At 35.9% G+C, this 20,001-nt stretch overlaps 1 protein-coding gene across 2 annotated transcripts in view; it reads right to left on the bottom strand.

Moving 5' to 3' along the window:
* Positions 1-3,777: 3,777 nt before the first annotated feature.
* The window catches only part of Micu3 (mitochondrial calcium uptake family member 3), an 89,935-nt gene continuing 73,711 nt past the window's right edge, over positions 3,778-20,001 (bottom strand). For both annotated transcript variants that reach the window (XM_060381626.1, XM_060381625.1), the window contains 6 exons: positions 17,642-17,742; positions 16,630-16,801; positions 14,092-14,200; positions 12,388-12,545; positions 10,844-10,912; positions 3,778-6,797 (listed from right to left, as the gene is read on the bottom strand). In XM_060381626.1, coding sequence (XP_060237609.1) covers positions 10,844-10,912; positions 12,388-12,545; positions 14,092-14,200; positions 16,630-16,801; positions 17,642-17,742 — 609 coding nt within the window. In that variant the 3' untranslated portion in view covers positions 3,778-6,797. The remainder of the gene's footprint in view (positions 6,798-10,843; positions 10,913-12,387; positions 12,546-14,091; positions 14,201-16,629; positions 16,802-17,641; positions 17,743-20,001) is intronic.

Here is a 20,001-nt window from a genome sequence, read left to right as displayed (position 1 = left end):
GTCTTCATTGTCTCCACTCTGTCCTAAACTCTCATTTTACCTAGTCTGAAACCTGCTTTCATGATAATCTGTTTACCTTAAAACTACCTCTACCTGCCCACTTCAAGCTGCTACCTTGGAAATACTGCTACAGAAATGCCATGCTGAAGTACAGTTGCCATTAATCTTATTGTCTTACAAATAAACGTGATTAAAATATCAATATTTTTAAAAGGTATAAATGACTGTTTCTATCCTCATGAAAACCATTACTTCAAAGGGACATTTCATGGCACTCTTTACAATGTCTGAACAAATAAACGAGTGGAGCTACCTCTTATTTGGTGTGTGATTAAAAAATAAGGAATATTTTATGAGGGTTTATTTTCACTTCCTACAGTAAATGTTCACTTAGTAATGTTTGAATAATTTCATTTTGCTTGAAATTGAAAAATAAACTTATTCATTACAAAAATATTTATCAAGTTGAGATCCTAAACTCTGAAGACTATTTTTAAGTTTCTTATGTATATTTCCAGATATATTTTGAACAGAGTTTAAATATTATATATGTTGTTCTGAAGACACATTTCTGCCAATCCTAGAAGTGATACTGAAATAACAGAATAAAAACTGATGTTTTTAAAAAAGTTTTCTTCTTCATGGAAAAGAAAAATTGGAAATGGTAATACAGGAAAAAAAATTTTAAGGTTTCAGACATGGACACTAACATAGATCAAAAGAATGCAAATGCCTGTAATAGGAGAGAACTTTGAAAGAAGTGGATTCCCACAGTTGAGTTCCTCAAAGCTTGAAATTAAGGATTGTGGTACTGTCAAAGCTAGCACTGTAAATAGCATGGAGGGCTGAAACACTGTTTAGGAGCCATTTAAGATTCCAGGGTCTTTTCTGCCTTTTCCTGCTTTCTCCTCCCTAACATACACCAGTGGAAAACCCTTCAAAGCTTCCAAAAAAATTTTATGCATAGATTGAAGTACTCAGAGAAAGAAAAAGGAATCTAAAATCTCTATCTCACTTGCTCTCGCTCTCTCTCATATTCAGCTCTGAACAAAATTCAGCTCTGAACAAAACAGAATTGAAGGAATTGAAGCTTTGAACTACCTGGCAGAATTCTTGCCAGCCAGAGAAAAGACCTGTCAATGCATATGGTAAAGGGGCTTCATAGCTAAACAGGCTGGCCAGAATTGCAGAAAGGGCACTCCATCCATTAAAAGCTCATCCTATCCACACACAGATTACAGTGTGCTGTAAAATATAAGCATATACCAAAGAACTATCAGATATTGAACAAAACCCTGTAATATGAGAAGCCTAATACAAAACACACACAGAATAGGCAATAAAAGAAGTAGGAGAAAACATCAAAGAAATTGAAATTAGACAATTAGAAATAAGTAATGGAATATATGAAACAAAAATCAACATAAAAATTCAGAACACTTTAAGAGTAGAATAAAAAAAATTCTAAAGAGAATGAATAAACATAACAAGGTACCATAGGAGACAAAGAGATGAATAAAGAATAGGGAAGATAAGGTTACAGGTTGAGTACAGAAGTCTGGGTATCTGAATAACATATTTCAGGAAAAAAAACAGGCAGAGAAAGCAAAAGGAGAGGACATACTCAAAATACTTACTTCAAAAAATTATTTTCAAAACTGTATATTGTGAGACTGCAGAAAAAATACTACTGTGCCCAACACCAACAAAGGGTAAAAAACCTATATGAAGGTACAGTAAGGAGAAAGCTTATAATACAGAAAATAGCAAAAGACCGCAGCCTTCAAGAGGACAGAAAAACAGGTGAGGCATCTAAATGACATCAGACTTTTTGAGAATAACACTGAAAGCTGGAACACAATAATGGGTGATGCTTTTACAATCTGGAGGAAGAGATGAGATGTGCCATTCTAGATTGCTATCTCTGGACAGACTATTCCCCAACCTTGAAGGTAGAATAAAGGTGTTTTCAAGGCACATAGCTAAAAAAAAAAAAAAAAAAGGTCACTTACTATGCAACTTCCCTCAGGGACGACAGGGCATTTTCATTCCAGAAAAAGAGAAGAATAGAGGGTATCTTGGGGATGGAGGCCCTAGGATGAGAGCTGTTACAAGTGAGCGGGGTCACTTTAGATGGCTCAGTGATATGCAGAACATCAGCTGGGATTTTCAGAATAATAAAGGGCTTATATTTAGCCAGATGTGTTCAAATTCACTAGCAATACACAGTTTTAGAGATGAATCCAGAAGGAATTAGTGACAGGTAAGTGGGGTACATGATCATTTTAGCAAACTGAAGTGGAGAAAGTTATTGAAGTTTCATAATTAAATGGAGAAAGTTATTTTGACTAAAAATGAGGCTTGATTACTCTTTGGCTTTTAAAATATACACATATAATGCTGTGGTTCTCAACCTTCCTAGTGCTGCGACCTTTTAATACAGTGCCTCATGTTGTGGTGACCCCCAACCATAAAATTATTTTCATTGCTACTTTCTAACTGTACTTTTCCTACTGTTACAAATCATTATATAAATATATATTTTTTCCAATGGTCTTAGGAGACCCCTGTGAAAGGGCTGTTCATCACCCAAAGGGTTAGCAAGCAACTCATGGGTTCAGAACTGCTGATGAAATGAATACAACTACAATACAGTACTATATAATGAAAACATATTTTGTCCCCAATGATAGCAGAGTACACACTTTAAACTCTACTGTGTCCTCATATAAATGCTTGCAGATCATGTCATAGCAACACCATAAAGAAACTTACTTTTTCCATTATACACCATTTTGCTAGACTTGTGGACATATAAAATTATACACTGTAAGTGTATACATTGGGATAGTGTCATCCAGAGGTAAAGGCTGAGGTACTAATGCTGTGTCATTCAGACAGCTTCACCAACAGTGGGAAGGGCAGCAAACCATACCACATATTCTTTAAAACCATCTTTGTCATCTGGAACTCACATGAAAACTCATAACATTTTCATTTTATGTGCATGCATTTAAATTTTTTTTTTTTTGTTACCCAGTCTCAATATTTAACCCCCTCCCTCATTCAGATCCCTATTCCACGTGTTTGGTTTTTCTTCCCCCTACTTACTTTTTGTTAGCATGTGTCCCTCTTGTCTTTTACTAAGTGGACAAAATTATCCTTGAAAGATGAATTTCAGTTATACCCTTTTACTGTTCTATAAGCATTGCATACTTATATGCATATAGTTATAAATATGTCCTTTTTTTAAAAAAAGATTTATTTATTTAGCACACAATGTTCTGCCTGCATGTACACCTGAATGCCAAAAGAGGGCACAAGATTTCATTATAGATGGTTGTGAGCCACCATGTGGTTGCTGGGAATTGAACTCAGGACCTCTGGAAGAGCAAGCAGTGTTCTTAACCTCTGAACCATCTCTCCAGCCCAATATGACCTTGCATTTAAGATGCTAAAATATTTATTATAAAGACAATTACAAAGATGATTTACACAGAATATAACATGTGACAATGGTAGGCCATTATTTCATGAGCTACTAAGTAAAAAAAATGCTGCCCATAAAAGAAAAAAGAAAATATGCTTTTTTAATCACTTATGATTTTTATTTTACTTACCGAATATTACACAATTCACATTTTCGCATCCTTTAGGAATACAAACACTGCACTTTAAAAAAGTGTTTATTTACTGATGGCAGAAGGGGATACGGTGTGGTGATACACAGACAAATGCCAAGGACGTAGGAGACTGAGGTTGGAGCACTGCTTGAGCTAAGGAATGAGTCCATCCTTGGCTACAAAGTAGAGACCATCTAATGAAACTAAAACCAAACCTAAATAGAGCAGAAAGATAACTAATACACTTTTAAAATATAACTTCTGGGTGTTCTTTTAGCAAGATGACATCTATAAAGTAACAACACTCGGAACATGGGCTACTGTAGTTCTGGCTTCATTTTAAGCCATTTAAGTGATTAGTTCAGTGAGACAAAATAGACACTCTATTAAGTCACATGCAAATTTTCTAGATAACAGCCATAGTTCTTTAAAACAAGGAGTTCTCTGAAAGGCTCTGGGGAGGCTCCATGATTCTGCAATTTACTTGTCTACAGAGGTATTCATAAGTTAAAATTTGATGCTGTGTATTGCTATGGAAGTGGATTTAAAATTAATGGTAACCCATAAAGATTTCCCAAGTTAGAAAGTGATATATTCAGAAAGAAAATTAGTTCACTGATATGCATACTAACAAACTGCAGTGTTTCTTGGTTCAAAGGAGGTACATTTATTTTAAGATAATATAACAATGTAAGACATGTAGCTTTACAATTAAGATTTATAGTAACAAATTAAGCTAAAACAATTATTATAAACTATTCTGAGAAGTACCAACTACCATTTATCATGTAGGCCTTCTTCAAGAAGTACAATACTAAAATTTTATGTAGAGTTTAATGTTTAAGAAAATTGTAATTTGCAGAAGGAAAATCTGAAGCTAACATATGCGTATTTAATACATTATTTGCAAAACATTCAAAAGTATTTGAATTGATTTAAGCTACACCCCAGTGAGGTATTTCTACCTCCATCTTATAGACAAAAAGTTTGAGTGATACTATTCTCATACCATATTAATTGATCAGAATATTTTATTCATCTTCATTTTTATATTATCTTGCCACCTAATAAACAAGCCCATTTAAAATAAAACAATAAAGAATAGTGACTGCATATATTATGGTGTTATGTCCTAGGTTGATGACAAGCTTATAAAAGATCTTTAAATAGGTTATTTAATTTTTAATCCATATGTATGTATGATAGTATAACTTACAGCCAAAGATTAATTTGTATTTTTCAATTATTTTATATACCACATATTACTGCAACCAATCTAGGTCTGAGACATGATAAATGAGTAAGTAGGCATCTCTATTTAGTCATCAAATGACTAAAGTTTCAAAGCAAGTGAAATTATATATGTAGTAGTAAGACTCTATTACATTTGCAGATTTATATTTCTCTATTGGTGCAATAAATAATATCACAGAAAGATATGGAGAAGTCTAAAAAAGACATAATCAATACAAATAACACCAAAATAACATTCCTTTTATAAATAAGCTGATGCATATCAAATTCGCATTCAATAACTTACAAAAACAAAGACAGTGTTTCCTATTTTCATATGCAAAAGCAAAATAATGGATGGAGTGTATGCAATATTAAATATGTCTTACAAAAGAAGATAAGTGAATATATTAATCTTTTAACATGCAATATATAAATATATTAATTAAAACTCACTGTATTATTATATTGTACCCTTGTAGAAATCAATTTTACCAGATAGCCAAAATTCTATTAAGTATTCTAAAATTCTCTTTCAATGTAAAAATCTAGGATTCTTTCTTTCTTTCTCTTTCTTTCCTTCTTTTCTCATTTTCTTTCTTTTTTTTTTCTTTCAGTGTTGAGAATTAAACCTACAGCCTCACACTTGATAGGCAAGCACTCTGCTGTTAAGCTAACTATTTCCCCAGCAGTTTTATTTTTGGCAGGGTTCTACATTGCTGAGGTGTCTTGAGCTTACTTTATAGCCCAGGCAGGCCTTGAGCTGTGACCCTTCTGGCTAGTCTCTCAAGTCATTTTGTTTTCTTCCAATAGAAAGTTTTATTTTCCACTTTTAAGACATATTGTTTCGATATAAGGGATTATATGTAAATGATTCATCACTACTGGCTGTTTGGGTAGATTCTCCATGTGGTCCTTTTGCAAGAAACAAAACATTATCTTCTACCTATTGAATATACATCAAATGTCTAAGCCATTTATATTAGTTTTGATGCAATAGACATATTATTATCAATATCTAATATGTTACTAATATTATTTCCATACAATCCACTTGCAAGTAGGAGTAGCACCACGGTTCCACATGTTGGTGATCACTACTGCCACTGCCCTTGCTTTTAACATTAGCACAAGATTGCTGTGTTTGCTGCTAAAACAAAAACAAAAACAAAACAAAACAAAAAAAAAACAACTAATTTTTTTTTTAAACAAAATACCTGAAATACTCTTGGCTTTGGTACCAAAAAAAAAAAAAAAAAGTCTAACACACACACAAAGAACAGCAAAAACAAACAAAAATGTACACAAATCCAACAATGTATATTACATAAGTACTTTTAAAAGTTGAAAGTACAATGTAAACCATCATATTACTTAGTAAATTTTCACTTGTTTTTTGAAATTACTACAGTATAATTAATTAAATACAAGTTAAATAACAGGGACTTACTAACAATTCTAAGGCCCTAAGACAAATGGAAGGAGTATTCATTGTCTGAAAATAAGTTCACAGTCAAAACCAGAAAATGTGTTTCCATCTTTAGGTCATCTATATTCTATCATTCATAAATTATTTTGAAATAAAGAACATTTCTAATAAATAAATAAACAATCTAAATAATTCTCAGATAGTCATTGGGACTACCCATGTACTTGTGAAGGGAATGAAAAAGTTCCGACCGACAATCAAGACGAAAGCTCTGCTGATTGTATTTAGCGTCCACAGTAAGTTTTCTCTTGGTAGGCTAAGGTTTGTAATTACAAGATGCAGTTTTCCTCCGACTTATACTGACAAACTCAGTTCAAGGAAAAAGAAATGTAAATTTCACCTTTCTCTTCATTTTCTGCATGTGCTGACCTCACACTTGGATCCACTCTCAGAAACTTGCTTCTTGCCTTGTCACACGGATCACGATCCTTCAATCACTGTTTTAGGAGAATCTAGTTAAAACAAACAAACAATGCCAATGCAATTACTTATGTAACAAGGTAATACCATTAATCAAAATTTTAAAGCAGTCTATATGAAATATGAAGCAAGTATTTAAAAAGCCATGGAGGAAATCATGAAATTTGCAGGCAAATGGTGGGACCTAGAAACGATCATCCTGAGTGAGGTATCCCAAAAGCAGAAAGACACACATGGTATATACTCACTTATATAGACCTATAAGATAAGATAAACATATTGAAATCTATACATCTAAAGAAGATAAACAAGAAAGAGGGCCCCGGGTATGATGATCAATCCTCACTTAGAAAGACAAATGGGATGGACATTGGATGTAAGAGCAAACAAGTAACAGGACAGAAGCCTACAGTACAGGGCCTCTCAAAGACTCTACCTAGCAGTGTATCAACTGCTAGTGTATTAAGACTCATAACCAAATCTTCGGCAGAGTGTAAGGAATCACATGAAAGAAGAGGGAGTTAATATGACTTGGGAGAGGATAGGAGCTCCACAAGGACCAAATATTTCTGGGCACAGGGGTCTTTTATGAGACTGTTTCTCCAAACAAGGACCATGTATGATTGTAACCTAGAACCTCTGCTCAGATGTAGCCCTTGGTAGCTCAGTATCTAAGTGGGTACCCTAATAAGGGGAACAGGGACTGTATCTTACACAAACTCAATGGAAGGCTCTTTGACCTCCTCCCCTGTCAGTGGACTTGGAAAGGGGCAGGGAGGAGATGAGGGAAGGAGTGTGGGTTTGGGAGGGAAAAAGGGAGTGGGATATAGCAGGGATACAAAGTTAACAAACTGTAACTAATATTAAAAAGATTAAAAAAAATTGGAAAAGAAAAAAGTGCGTAGCTTTATGAAGACTATATTTATTTGTTTATTTAATTTGTGCCTGGAGGCACCATGAGAATGTAGCATGGTGTGTATGTGGGAGCCCATTACCAATTTCTATCATGAGGTTCAGGTCCAACAGGCTTTGTAGCAAGCATATTTATTCACTGAGACACTGAGACACTTCACTGGCCCAAGTTCATATTTTGTTAAGAAGCCTCAATGTAAACTTGTACAACCACTCTGGAAATCAATCTGGCGCTTTCTTAGACAACTAGGAATAGCGCTTCCCCAAGATCCAGCCATACCACTCCTAGGCATATATCCAAAAGAAGCTCAAGTACACAATAAGGACGTTTGTTCAACCATCTTTGTAGCAGCTTTATTTGTAATAGCCAGAAGCTGGAAACAACACAGATGCCCCTCAACTGAAGAATGGATACAGAAATTATGGTACACCTACACAATGGAATATTACTCAGCAATTAAAAACAAGGAAATCATGAAATTTGCAGGTAAATGGTGGGAACTGGAAAGGATCATCCTGAGTGAGCTATTCCAGAAGCAGAAAGACACACATGGTATATATTCACTCATTTAGATATATAATGTAGGATAAACATACTAAAATCTGTACACCTAAAGACACTAATCTAGAGGGAGAACTCTGGCTAAAATGCTCAATCCCCATCCTGAAAGGTAAAGAGGATGGACATCAGAAGAAGAAGAAAACAGGAAACAAGTTAGGAGCCTCCCACAGAGGGCCTCTGAAAGGCTCTTCCCTGCAGACTATCAAAGATGTTGAGACTTATGGCCAAACTTTGGGCAGAGTACATGGTATCTTATTAAAGAAGTGGGAAACAGTAAGATCTGGAGAGGACAGGAGGTCCACAAGGAGAACAACAGAACCAAAAGATTTGCGCACAGGGGTCTTTCCTGAGACTCATACTCCAACCAAGTACCATGCAGGGAGATAACCTAGAACCCCTGCACAGATGTAGCCCATGGCAGTTCAGTGTCCAAGCAGGTTCCCATAGCAATGGGAACAGGGACTGCTTCTGACACGAACTGATTGGCCTGCTTTGATCACCTCCCCCTGAGAGGGGAGCAGCCTTACCAGGCCACAGAGGAAGACAGTGCAGCCACTCCTGATGAGACCCAAGAGACTAGGATCAAAAGGAAGAAAAAGAAACCCTCCCATACCAGTGGATTTGGGGAGGGGCATGTGTGGAGAAGGGGAAGGAAGGGAAGGATTGGGAGGGGAGGAGGGAGGGAACTGGAGGGAGAATACAAAGTAAATAAAGTGTAATTAAAAATAAAATTAAATAAAAATTAAAAAAAGTGATACTTCAAGGAGCATGCATGGAGATAACCTAGTACCCCTGCACAGATGTAGCCCATGGCAGCTCAATCTCTAAGCCTGTTCCCCAGTAAGCAATAAATAAAGCTGCTCTTTTCTCAGTGTTTTGGACCACCACTTCCCAAAGTAGATTCCATGTAATACTAGGCTTCAAAGCTACTTACAAAGTACTGAGCACTGCAGTTTCTTTTTAGGAAGACAAAAACAGATAGTAGCTTGCTGAAAGCATGAGGAAAATATACATTTCATGAAGACAGTAGCAATGTGGCCATTTCTTCTACATTTCCCAAAGCTGACAGAGTGTGATGCTTGGTTGGTGTTACCAACTTGATGGAACCCGCAATCACCAGGAGAGGCCTTTGTACAGTCTTCTGGGGAATTAACACCGACTGCTTAGTCCGAGGTGGGAGGGTTCACTATTCTCTGCTCCCTGACTACGGATGAGATGTGACCAGCGCTTTGCGCTTCTGCTGCCTTCCTGCCTGAATGGACTGAGTTCCTTTAGACTGTGAGCCAGAATAAACTCTATCCCTCTTAAATAGCTTTTGCTAAAGTATTTTATTATAGCCACAGGAAATATATTACAAAGCAGTTGGTTTTTCTTTTTAAAAATCACTTTGGGAAACACATAAAGTGCTTCAAGCTTAAGAGAAATACGTAAGAACATATACTTATCTCAAAATAAGCAACAAAACTTCTGTTATGAAAACCTAATACAACTGATCAAAATTACATAATTATTATCCATTTAAAAACAATCTTCTTTCTGGACCTTAACAATTTTGAGATATTTCAAACAAAAAACAGGATAGACTTCCTGACTCATCCTTAATTACTGCAACAGAGAGTGATAACATTATAAGTAAAAATAGTTTTACCATAAGAACAAAGGCGGCTCAATCCTGGTTTGTCATTCACTAGCAAGTTACCTGAGAAGGCAAGTTCTAATTTTTGCTTTCTCTCTGTTGTTAAAGGAATCATAAACCTGCTAAGGGACATACTTGTCAAGGCTAACAATCCCTACATACTCAAGGTAGAAGCAGGAGAACCACGAGTTCAAAATCTTAAAAATCAAGAGCTATGTGTGTAAACCTGTGGTAAAGCAGCTCCCTCACATGCACGTGGCTCTAGCTTTCATTGTCAGCAATGTAAAAAAGGGAGAGAAACAGATCTACATGTGAGAATTAAAATAAGAATGCTTCATGTAGTGTCATGTACCTAAACTCACTCTTTAACAGTACAGCTGCTATTTTTGTGGCACCGATTTTGAAGCATGCTCCCCTTAAAAAAAGTAACCCAAAATCTCGAAAGATCCCATGTACAGCTTAGGTTTGTTAGATTGTGCCCGCACAGGTACAGAACTGCAAACTTAACACACAAAATTCCTTCCATCTCTCTGTGGACAGTATCGCATGTGTACCAGCCTAGTTTGGGACTGGCTGTTGCTGAATTTCTGATTCTCCTGCTTCTACCGCCAATGTTGAGAAAAGGGTCATGTACCACTACACTTGTGCTTCATGTAGTTCTGGGGACAGAACCCAGGGCCTCCTGTGTGCTAGCTGAGCACTCTTCCAACTGAGCTAAGTCCTCAGAGCCTTAGCAAACAATTTTTAAACCATGACATACTCACTTGTCTCCAACAAGTAGTTGGTGATAATATATCTCTTTCAGTTATTTTCTTCTCTTGTGGCACATAGGATTGAGTGTGTGTTCTGCCACTGGGCATTAACCCCAGTGGCAGATAATTCTTCCCAGCTATTGTCTAGATGTTATAAAAAATAATGGCTACTCTTTATAATTACTGGGATATTAGGATAAACCCGAGTTAACATACTTATCTGCTGTGAAGTTCCTTTTTCAGGCAAGATTTGAAGGTCGGATACTTCTGGACTGTTTTATATCCCTGTGGAATAAAGGATTACAAATGTACAAATGTGACAGGTAATCCAGCATTATTTAATTTAAATGCTGAATCTATAAGCCACACTTATGAAGACAGAACAGGATACTGGTTCCTAGAGACTGGGAGGATTGGCAGACACAAGAAAAAGTGAACCAATTCCAGTCACACAGGAGGAATGCCTTTTCAAGATTAACTTCACAGAATGGTGGCCTCAGCTAATAACCACATGTATCTCAAAACTGCTTAAAAATAAATTTAAATGGCTCCTGACACTACAAAGAAGTATAAGAGTACACCAATTAGATTATTACTACCAATGTATTCATGTAACAAGATACTGCATTCTATAAATATACAGTGAGTTTAAAAAAAATGTGTGCAAATACAAGTAAAATACTATGATATGGGAGCACAGGCACACATGGAATAGTGAACAGAAGTGAGAGTCATGGTACTCAAGAGGAAAAATTGAGCCTAATGCTTACTGTTTAGTTCATGCTAAATTTTAACTTCTTTTAATATAGCATTTTTGAGAAAAAAATAAATGGATTTCTATGTACATCCTTACAAGTGTCTACAGTGTCATCTGAAATGTTAACAAGCTACCACTAGGTGGCACTTAAGTACAACGCCATCTTTGCCAAGACAGCTAGGGCTGAAAGTCACTAAACAAGTCTTTGAATTACAATGCCAAAGATGATAATCTTTATTTTTTTCTACATATGGATTTTCCTACTCAAAATGTTTATCCCTAACACAGAAGGACGACTTCCTATAACAGCTGTTAAATTTCAAAGGGATTTTTTTTACTCTTCTGTTTCAAGAACATCCATTAAGTATGTTGGATGTATAAATACTTATTAAGCCACATAATACTAAATTTAACTTTTTTACTATAACATTTTTGAGGAAAAATAAATAGCTGAAATAAAAAAAAGATTTTTAAAAAAGGGCAGATAAACTCTTGTTCATTTTTTGGTATGCCAACAGGAAAAACCGTTCAGGAAACAAGAATTATTTTCAGTTCATTTTATACATAGTAATGAATATGCACTGACTTAAGAGCCTCAATTACCGAAAGGAAACATCTGATGTGCAACAAGGAATAGTGATGGTTCCTTGTTTACTACCAAGTCTGAAAGCCAATGGGAAGACTACATTGAAAACAACAAAAAACAAAATGGCAATACCCTTCCCCCAAAAAGCAATAAATATATTCTTCTAACTGAATATAAAATATAGTAAAAGTCAATTTTATTATATTTGTGTATTTATACACACTCTTATAAAGGTGTGTATTTATACACCTTTATAAGAGGTATTTATAAAATTACCTCTTAGCACCTCGCATCGTTTCTGAAAGCTGGTAAGGCCTACAACCAGACTTCATGTTTATAACCTTAAAGTTTCACTAAATTCTTTCTGAACTTAAGATTTAAAAGGATTATCGATAGGCTTGAAATCTGTAAGCTTACCCGGAATCCTCTATGGAGTCTGTCTTTCATAATCCCAATAAATTCCTTATAACTTAATTGGTCATCTTTGTCAACGTCAAAAATCTTGAAGACCGTGTTCACCAAATGTGGTGAAAGTTTCAGTCCAGTGGCTACATATACTGCACGTTTAAATTCATCTAGATAAATGTCACAAAAAAGAAAAGCAGTATATGTTTTTAGTATATGATGCTAACGACTACAAAGGTTGTAAAAGTTTTTTCTAAGCATTGGATATGATAGTATATAGCACACAACTTTAATTAAGCAGACACTGTGGTTTTAATGAAAAGATAAAATGGTGGCTGATTGGGTAATAATATATTTTCAACCAAGGAATGCTGAGTGAGCAGCTACTGTCAGGAAGAGACATTTAAGAGGTTATTAAGATAAATGAATTCCCAAGAAACAGTTCCGATGGGAGACAAGATTTGCAGAGAGAACCATTATTCAGGATTGCACAAAATGTTCTCTGATAATTTAGAAATAGTGATTAACAGTTTGAGGGAGGAGGGGTAAGGGCAGGTGATGATTTCAAATGGCTATGATTATGTACTGGAGTTTCACCAGTGGGAATGAGAGAAATGACAGATGATAACAAAGAACAGTCTTGCTAAGGTAGAGTCCAGAGGTCAGAACCTGGGGGAGTGCTGCACAGACAGTGGGCACAGGAACCTGTACACTCTCCAACAGACAATGGAAACTTAAATTTCCAAAGAAAGGTTAATTTTGTTGTAGGGAACTCTTCTGTGTGCTTCAGAAATAGCTAATAGAAGGAATGCTGCTTAGGTGCCTACTGCAATACCCTTTAATTGAGCTACTGATAACAGCACTGAAGGAACATATGGATATTATTCCAAACATTTGAAAAGTGACACAATAACATTTTTCTTGTTTTCTAATTTCATAAAATCAGAAAACAACTTTCTGGTCTGAACCAAATCAACTGATACTAATTTCTTTTAAGAAGGATATATTATTCTAGTAATATATATTACATATTAAATATGTGATATATATTATATATTAAAATACGTATTTCATTTGTGAAGACATGCCTTCCAATGTCTGTACATACATTTTAGAGAAAGAAATATAAAGAAGATTTCAGATTTCTCTCATACAACAAAGGTAACATGTGATGTTGACTGTTTTTTGAAGCTGGGAGTTGAATCTGAGCCCTTACTGGTTCAATGTTCCTATTCTTTCTATGCTTCTGAGAGAAGTCATTATCATCATTTAGGGAGTATAGTTTGGCTTTCCTCTAGAATTTGAAAAAAAAAAAAACCCAAGACAATAATTTGATACCTAACATACTAGATTCTTGCCTTCAAGACATTAACAGAACTGGCCAATGGCCAGAAGCAGTTTCTACAAGTAGACATGTATTTCCTGATGTTACTAAGGAACCATTAGGTTTTCTCTTAGACCTTTTAGAATAGACATTATTAGTTCTTCTTCACAATATGAAATTAGAGGCCAAAAATAATCCAGTAAGAAATCATCCTATTTCCCTAGACTCCGCACACTTTTAAGTTTCAGAACTGATTTCTCACAGAAATCATAAAACCAGCCTTTCAGGTAAGCTGATGCACAATCAAACATATTTCACTAGCCTCTTTCCAAGATCTCTGGGAACAAGGTAGGGACGTTTTAACATTGACATTTTGAAGGATGATTTCTTACCTTGTCCTATAGAACGGCTTGCAAAGTTATACATATTGAGAGCTATTGCAAAGTCTTCTAAGTTGTTTAGAAACTGGAAAAATGACCTGAATTCATCAAATGTGATGCCCTATTTTGGGAAAATAAAAGTGCAACAATTAGTATTGATAGATGTATTAGAGTAAGTATAACACGCTTAATAGAGGAAAACGTTAGGATCTGCAATATATTTCATAAGCAAGAGCTCCAGGTGTATTTGGAAAAATTTCTCCAAATAAACTTAGGACTCCCACAGACTTATCTCTATTAGATAGCATTGCTCCTCCGAAAGCAGTAAACTGCTTTAAAACACTGCCCTGCAAACATCAAGTTTCCAAAAGTGCTTCAATGAAAACGGCTCAAAAAATTCAGTTACTATAATCCTCTAAATACCATTTCTTAAACCTATAAAAAAAAACCCATAACATATTTGCTGTGCATAATTATTCTTATGCATGATTCAGCATCAGGTCATCAATATGTTTATGATGACAATACAAAAATCAAAATGTTGACACAGTGTCAACTGTCATCTAATTGAACTTGTTCAGTCATGAAAACGCAACCAAGACACCAGGGGGAAATACAGTGACTGCAGAAAATGGCACTGAGCAGACCACCACAGGAGGGCACTGAGTATGAGGACTTGTGCCAAAGCAGCCTGTTCAGAGACGCCATTTTCATAGGCTGCAATTCTACCCCTGGTCTTTCTTCAGTTAACAGGAACATTATGGGAAATAAAAATAACATATCTCAAGTTTGATATAATTAACAATATTTAAATAATTGAGAAATTCACAGGAAAAAAAAAAGAGCAGAGGCAACAGTTCCAGCTTCCTAGATCCTGGTTTTGATTGTAAAGGTAAGTGAAGGAGGAACACAGATAAGAAGTGCTGGACAGCTAGGGAATTAACTAGGAAGGTAGTTTTCCAGATCCACAACTTTAAAATTTAAGCATGGTAATAGCTTTCCATCCCTCTTGGTATCACTATTAGAATTAAATCTAAGGAGACCTCTCTTTGTTCCATCAAGTGCTATCATACCTGACAAATCTCTAACTCTCCCTTCTCATCACATACTACTTTCACAGTTCTCAAATAAACTAAGCTTGTTCCATCCCAGGCCCTTGCCATTTGCTACTCTCTTTTCTAAAACACTTGTCATCCAGATTTTTGCATAGCTCATCATATACAGGCTTTGCTCAAAGCTACTTATTCTGAAGAACATTCCCTAACAGCCAGCCTTCTATTTCAGTCTTCATATTCCTGGTCCTTTTCACAGCATTTATCTTTATCTGAAAGTGTATCTCCTTTTGTTTACTTATTTTGTCTAATGTATATTTCTATTGAAGAAGGATTTGCCTATTTTGTCACTTTATCATTTGTTCCTATATAAGGCCTTATAGATATTTAGTATCTGTGAGTAAAAATGAAATTAGTTTTGAAACTGTAAATGTCATTCAAGTAACAGCTTTTCTTTCTTTTCTTTTACTGGGGAGAAGAGAATGAGTGGCGGAGGAGAGGGGAAGATTTAAGTAGCGTATAGTAGAAGAATCACTGCCTTAGAGAGTCTCCCATTTGAGAGGACAAGTGTCTAAAATTCTCAGTTTCTCATTTTCCAAAAGAAATGTCAATGTCTGCAAGGCTGTCTGAGAGTTGATAGCTTGAGTAGCATAAGTTACAATTTTATTTCTAGGGAATTCTCTACTAGCTAGGAAAATCCAGCTTAGTGGGTAAAACAGATGAGCCATTTGATTAAAAAATAATGTAAAGTAACAGTTAAACGCAGCAAGCCCCCCCCACCCCACTTCTTAGGGGAGTCAAAGAATTGTTAACACTGTCACAGTGTATCCACTTTAAACAAACTCAAGTTATCTGCAAGCTTTCTTGAACAGTTAACCTGATCCTTCCATAAACACAAATAGAAGGCAACAGATCCCAATCATCCTAGGCTTAAAGGGATACTTGTGACAGCAGTTTCTATTTGGTTGCAATGAAGCATTCAAATACCAATAGATAATGCAACTGCTCAAAAGGGCTGACACTACATTTGCTACCAAGCAAACAGACAAGGAGCTGTCCTGGGTTCTAAACCATTCATGCCACCGAACTTGCTGAAAAGCTTCACTTCAAATGCAGATAAGATCACTCACTTATCAATGGCACTCTTCAAATGACCTTTTATTAGAGTATGAGAGGTGATACAGAAATGAACAGCTGCCTTACATGTTTTTGGTACTAGTCAAAACACCAGAATAACTCATAAGAATTCTCTTGAAAAATACTACTAGTCATAAGGACTTTTCAGTATTTCTTAAAAAAACTGATCTCTACTTGAATTCAGAATTAACAGAGTACTTGGGATATGGAGGGAACCGATAGAATACATCAAAACATAAATTTTAATTCACAGATAAGCTAGGTTAATAATGTTATTTAATAAGGCAATATAAATGGCATTTACTAGATAATACATTTCAAGATAATGGATATAACAAAATAAGCATAAGGGACTAAGCACCTTTTCTTCAGGTATACTGTAGCGCACATTTTCCAAAAATACTGATGTATTTTCCACATTAGTATACCGTAGAAGAATATGGGCAAAATCTTCTTCACTGATAGTGTTCATACCATTAGAGTAGGAAAGAAATTCTATTTCTAGAACTTCTGTTTGTAGGTTATCCATAAATCTGTGATAAAATAATAAAAAGGAAGGTAAATGATCAAACATTTACTGTCCTAGAAAAGGTTACATGGAAATAATTTAACTATATAATGGCTCAAAGCTTCATACTCAGAGATAAGGAATTACTGCTTAATGACTGTGGTACCCAAACAAATAGCCTCCCTCTTGGGACTCGAGCCAGCCCATCTGCAAAATGGTTAACAGCATATTGTAGGGCAGAGATGATACTGGCCATTTTTACTGTGGCTTATTGAGACTGAAGAATTCTCTACTAAATACATAAGATACAATAATCATTACATACTCATTTTTTTTATCTTTTAGTAATTGTGTGTCATTAATATAATCAGAGACAGCAACAGAAGTGGACATGACACAGAATATTTTTCATCAAGGACCATGCATGGAGAGGACCCAGAACACCTGCTCAGATGTAGACCATAGGCAGCTCAGTCTCTTTGTGGGTTCCCTAGTGTAAAGGGAGCAGGGGCAGTCTCTGACATGAATTTGGTAACTTGTTCTTGATCATTTCCCTATGGTGGGGCGACCTAACCAGCCCACAGAGGAAGAGGATAGAGACAGTCCTGATGAGACCTGATAGGCTAGGGTCAGATAGTAGGGGAGAAGGACTTTCTCTATCAGTGGACTAGGGAAGTGAGAAAAGGGTGGGAGGGGGTGAGAAGGAGGAAGGATGGGAACGAGACAAGATGGGGGGGGTGTTACAACCAAGATATAAAGTGAATAGATTGTTAAAAAAAAGGTAGCACAGTATCACTGTACTAGATGATTTCCCAAGATGACCTAATTTAGCATGCTAATAACTTTTAACAGAAATTTAGCTCACCTATAAAAATCTTCAAAGTTGAGTTCAGCTTTTCCTTTCTTTCCAAAAAAGTGTACCAGAAGTGTAGTATCTGCTACTAAGCTTGTGATGTCATCAGCACGCTTAAAAACATAATTTGAAATTAGCAGTAAAAACAATAAAAACAAAACAAGACAGGAAATTCAATATCCATCCAATAATTATCAAAATATAAATCAAGAAGGCTGGAGAGATGGTTCAGCACTTGCTCTTCCAGAGGACACAGGTTTGTTTCCCTGTACCCACGGTAACTCACAACTATCCATAACTCTATTCCAGAATGTCTAATGGCCCCTTCTCATCTCCACCTCTCCACTGGCCACACACACACACACACACACACACACACACACACACACGCACACACGTACACACACATGCAGGCAAAACACTTTTATATATAAAATAAAAACATCTAAAAAAACCAAGAATGTAAAAGTATAAACATCAGAGTGGAGACAAAAGGCTATAATCATGAATGTAACTTTAACTAAATATTCAGATTTTAAGAATGAGCAATACTGATCTTTATTTTCATAAATGTTAGTCATAGCTGTATTTTAAAAGTATTCTACATGAAATTATTATGCTCACAGGTTATACTTTATATTATCTAAAAATGTTTATTTAGACATCATTCAGTTATGCCACTTTTATTTAAGTAAATAGGTTTTTTTTTTCTAGAAAACCTGAAAAATTCATTCTCCAAAGATACTGACTATATGGAGATGACAGAGAAGGAGCTCAGTATTTTATAAAACAGCTTTCTTTAGCCACATTTATTATTATTATTATTATTATTTTCAATGCAGTTTATTCAGGAACCTTGAACAATCCTCGGATCCTGGGGAAAGCCAGCCCACAGCTTAAATAGCCTCTGGGTAGCCAACCCAGGCGTGCCACGTGGGCAATGCAGATAGGTCCACATACATGGAAGCAAGCCAGATCCTCGGCCTTAGCCAAATGTGGAGTTGTTCGTGACAGAGAGCACTCACCATCGGGAAGGTGGAAGGCGGAAATCAGCTCCATCTTTAAGGCATAGCATTCCGCAGCTCTCTACAGTTCCCCCTTTTTGTTTTAGACGCATCAGGCAAGAGTAGAGGTCTGATCTCTGATATTAGAAATAAATTGGGACTTTGTACCGATGTTCATTTAGGTGTCATCCACTCAAAGAGCATCAGACCCGTCTGATACCTTTTTCTCAGAGGCGGGACCTGGGGCATCAACCCGCATGCAATCAGACATGCTCTTCTCTGGGTTATTATTTAACACTTGATTTTAAAATATGTGATACTGTGTTTAGAAAGAGGAACTACAGTAGTAATTTATCACTGATACTTCTTTTTTTTTTCAAAGAAAAACACGTAACTTTCTGAATGGTCAAGAATTTAATTCCACAGGATTTCCCTTCTTTACTCCAAGTAATAAATACACTATGTTTCAACAAACATGTTCCTAATGTGTTTGACTGTAGTCCTCACAAAATCGAACTGTTTTATACAACTTCCCACTTCAGTGCTTCATTCGTCTGGGCCCTCTTTTTCCCTTCCTTCTTTACTTTGTCATCAATTCATACGTACTTATAAACTCAAGTACACAACTCAGAAAATTCAAATAATTACAACTCATAGGAAATATATGAAGAAAAGCAGTGCCACTGTTTTCAATACTAATACAAATGGTTGAGTGCGTCTACTGAGGTGTATAGCTGAGACAATACTTATTAGAAATTATGAAACAGGATGTTTCTCTAGAAAAGATGAGTCTAATGGTAGCTGCATTTCACTTATTGTATACAAGATACATTTTGATATTAATTTGATTTCTCCAAACCCTCTTCCCTGTCGTTCACAAAGGCAGTTGTTTTAGCTTTCAACATTAGTTGGATCTACATTTCCTTTCTCTTTGGACCAACTTTTCAAAGATAATGGAAAATTATCTTTTTTATTATTATTTTCTTCTAATGATTAGTATGTGGTAGAAATTAAGATTGTCTTTCTCCGCTGAGCTGTCCCTCTTTTACAACATTAAACTGCTTTTTTTTTTTTTTTTTTTTTTTTTTTATCTTTTTTTTTTCAATGCAGTTTATTCAGGAACATTGAACAATCCTCGGACCCCGGGGAAAGCCAGCCCACAGCTTAAATAGCCTCTGGGTAGCCAACCCAGGCGTGCCACGGGGGCAATGCAGATAGGTCCACATACATGGAAGCAAGCCAGATCCTCGGCCTTAGCCAAATGTGGAGTTGTTCGTGACAGAGAGCACTCACCATTGGGAAGGTGGAAGGCGGAAACCAGCTCCATCTTTAAGGCATAGCATTCCGCAGCTCTCTACAGTTCCCCCT

This window comes from Meriones unguiculatus, chromosome 4 (assembly GCF_030254825.1).
Source record: "Meriones unguiculatus strain TT.TT164.6M chromosome 4, Bangor_MerUng_6.1, whole genome shotgun sequence".
NCBI lineage: Eukaryota > Metazoa > Chordata > Mammalia > Rodentia > Muridae > Meriones > Meriones unguiculatus.
The sequence above is the reverse complement of the archived record's forward strand: the minus strand, read 5'-3'. Positions and strand labels throughout refer to the sequence as shown.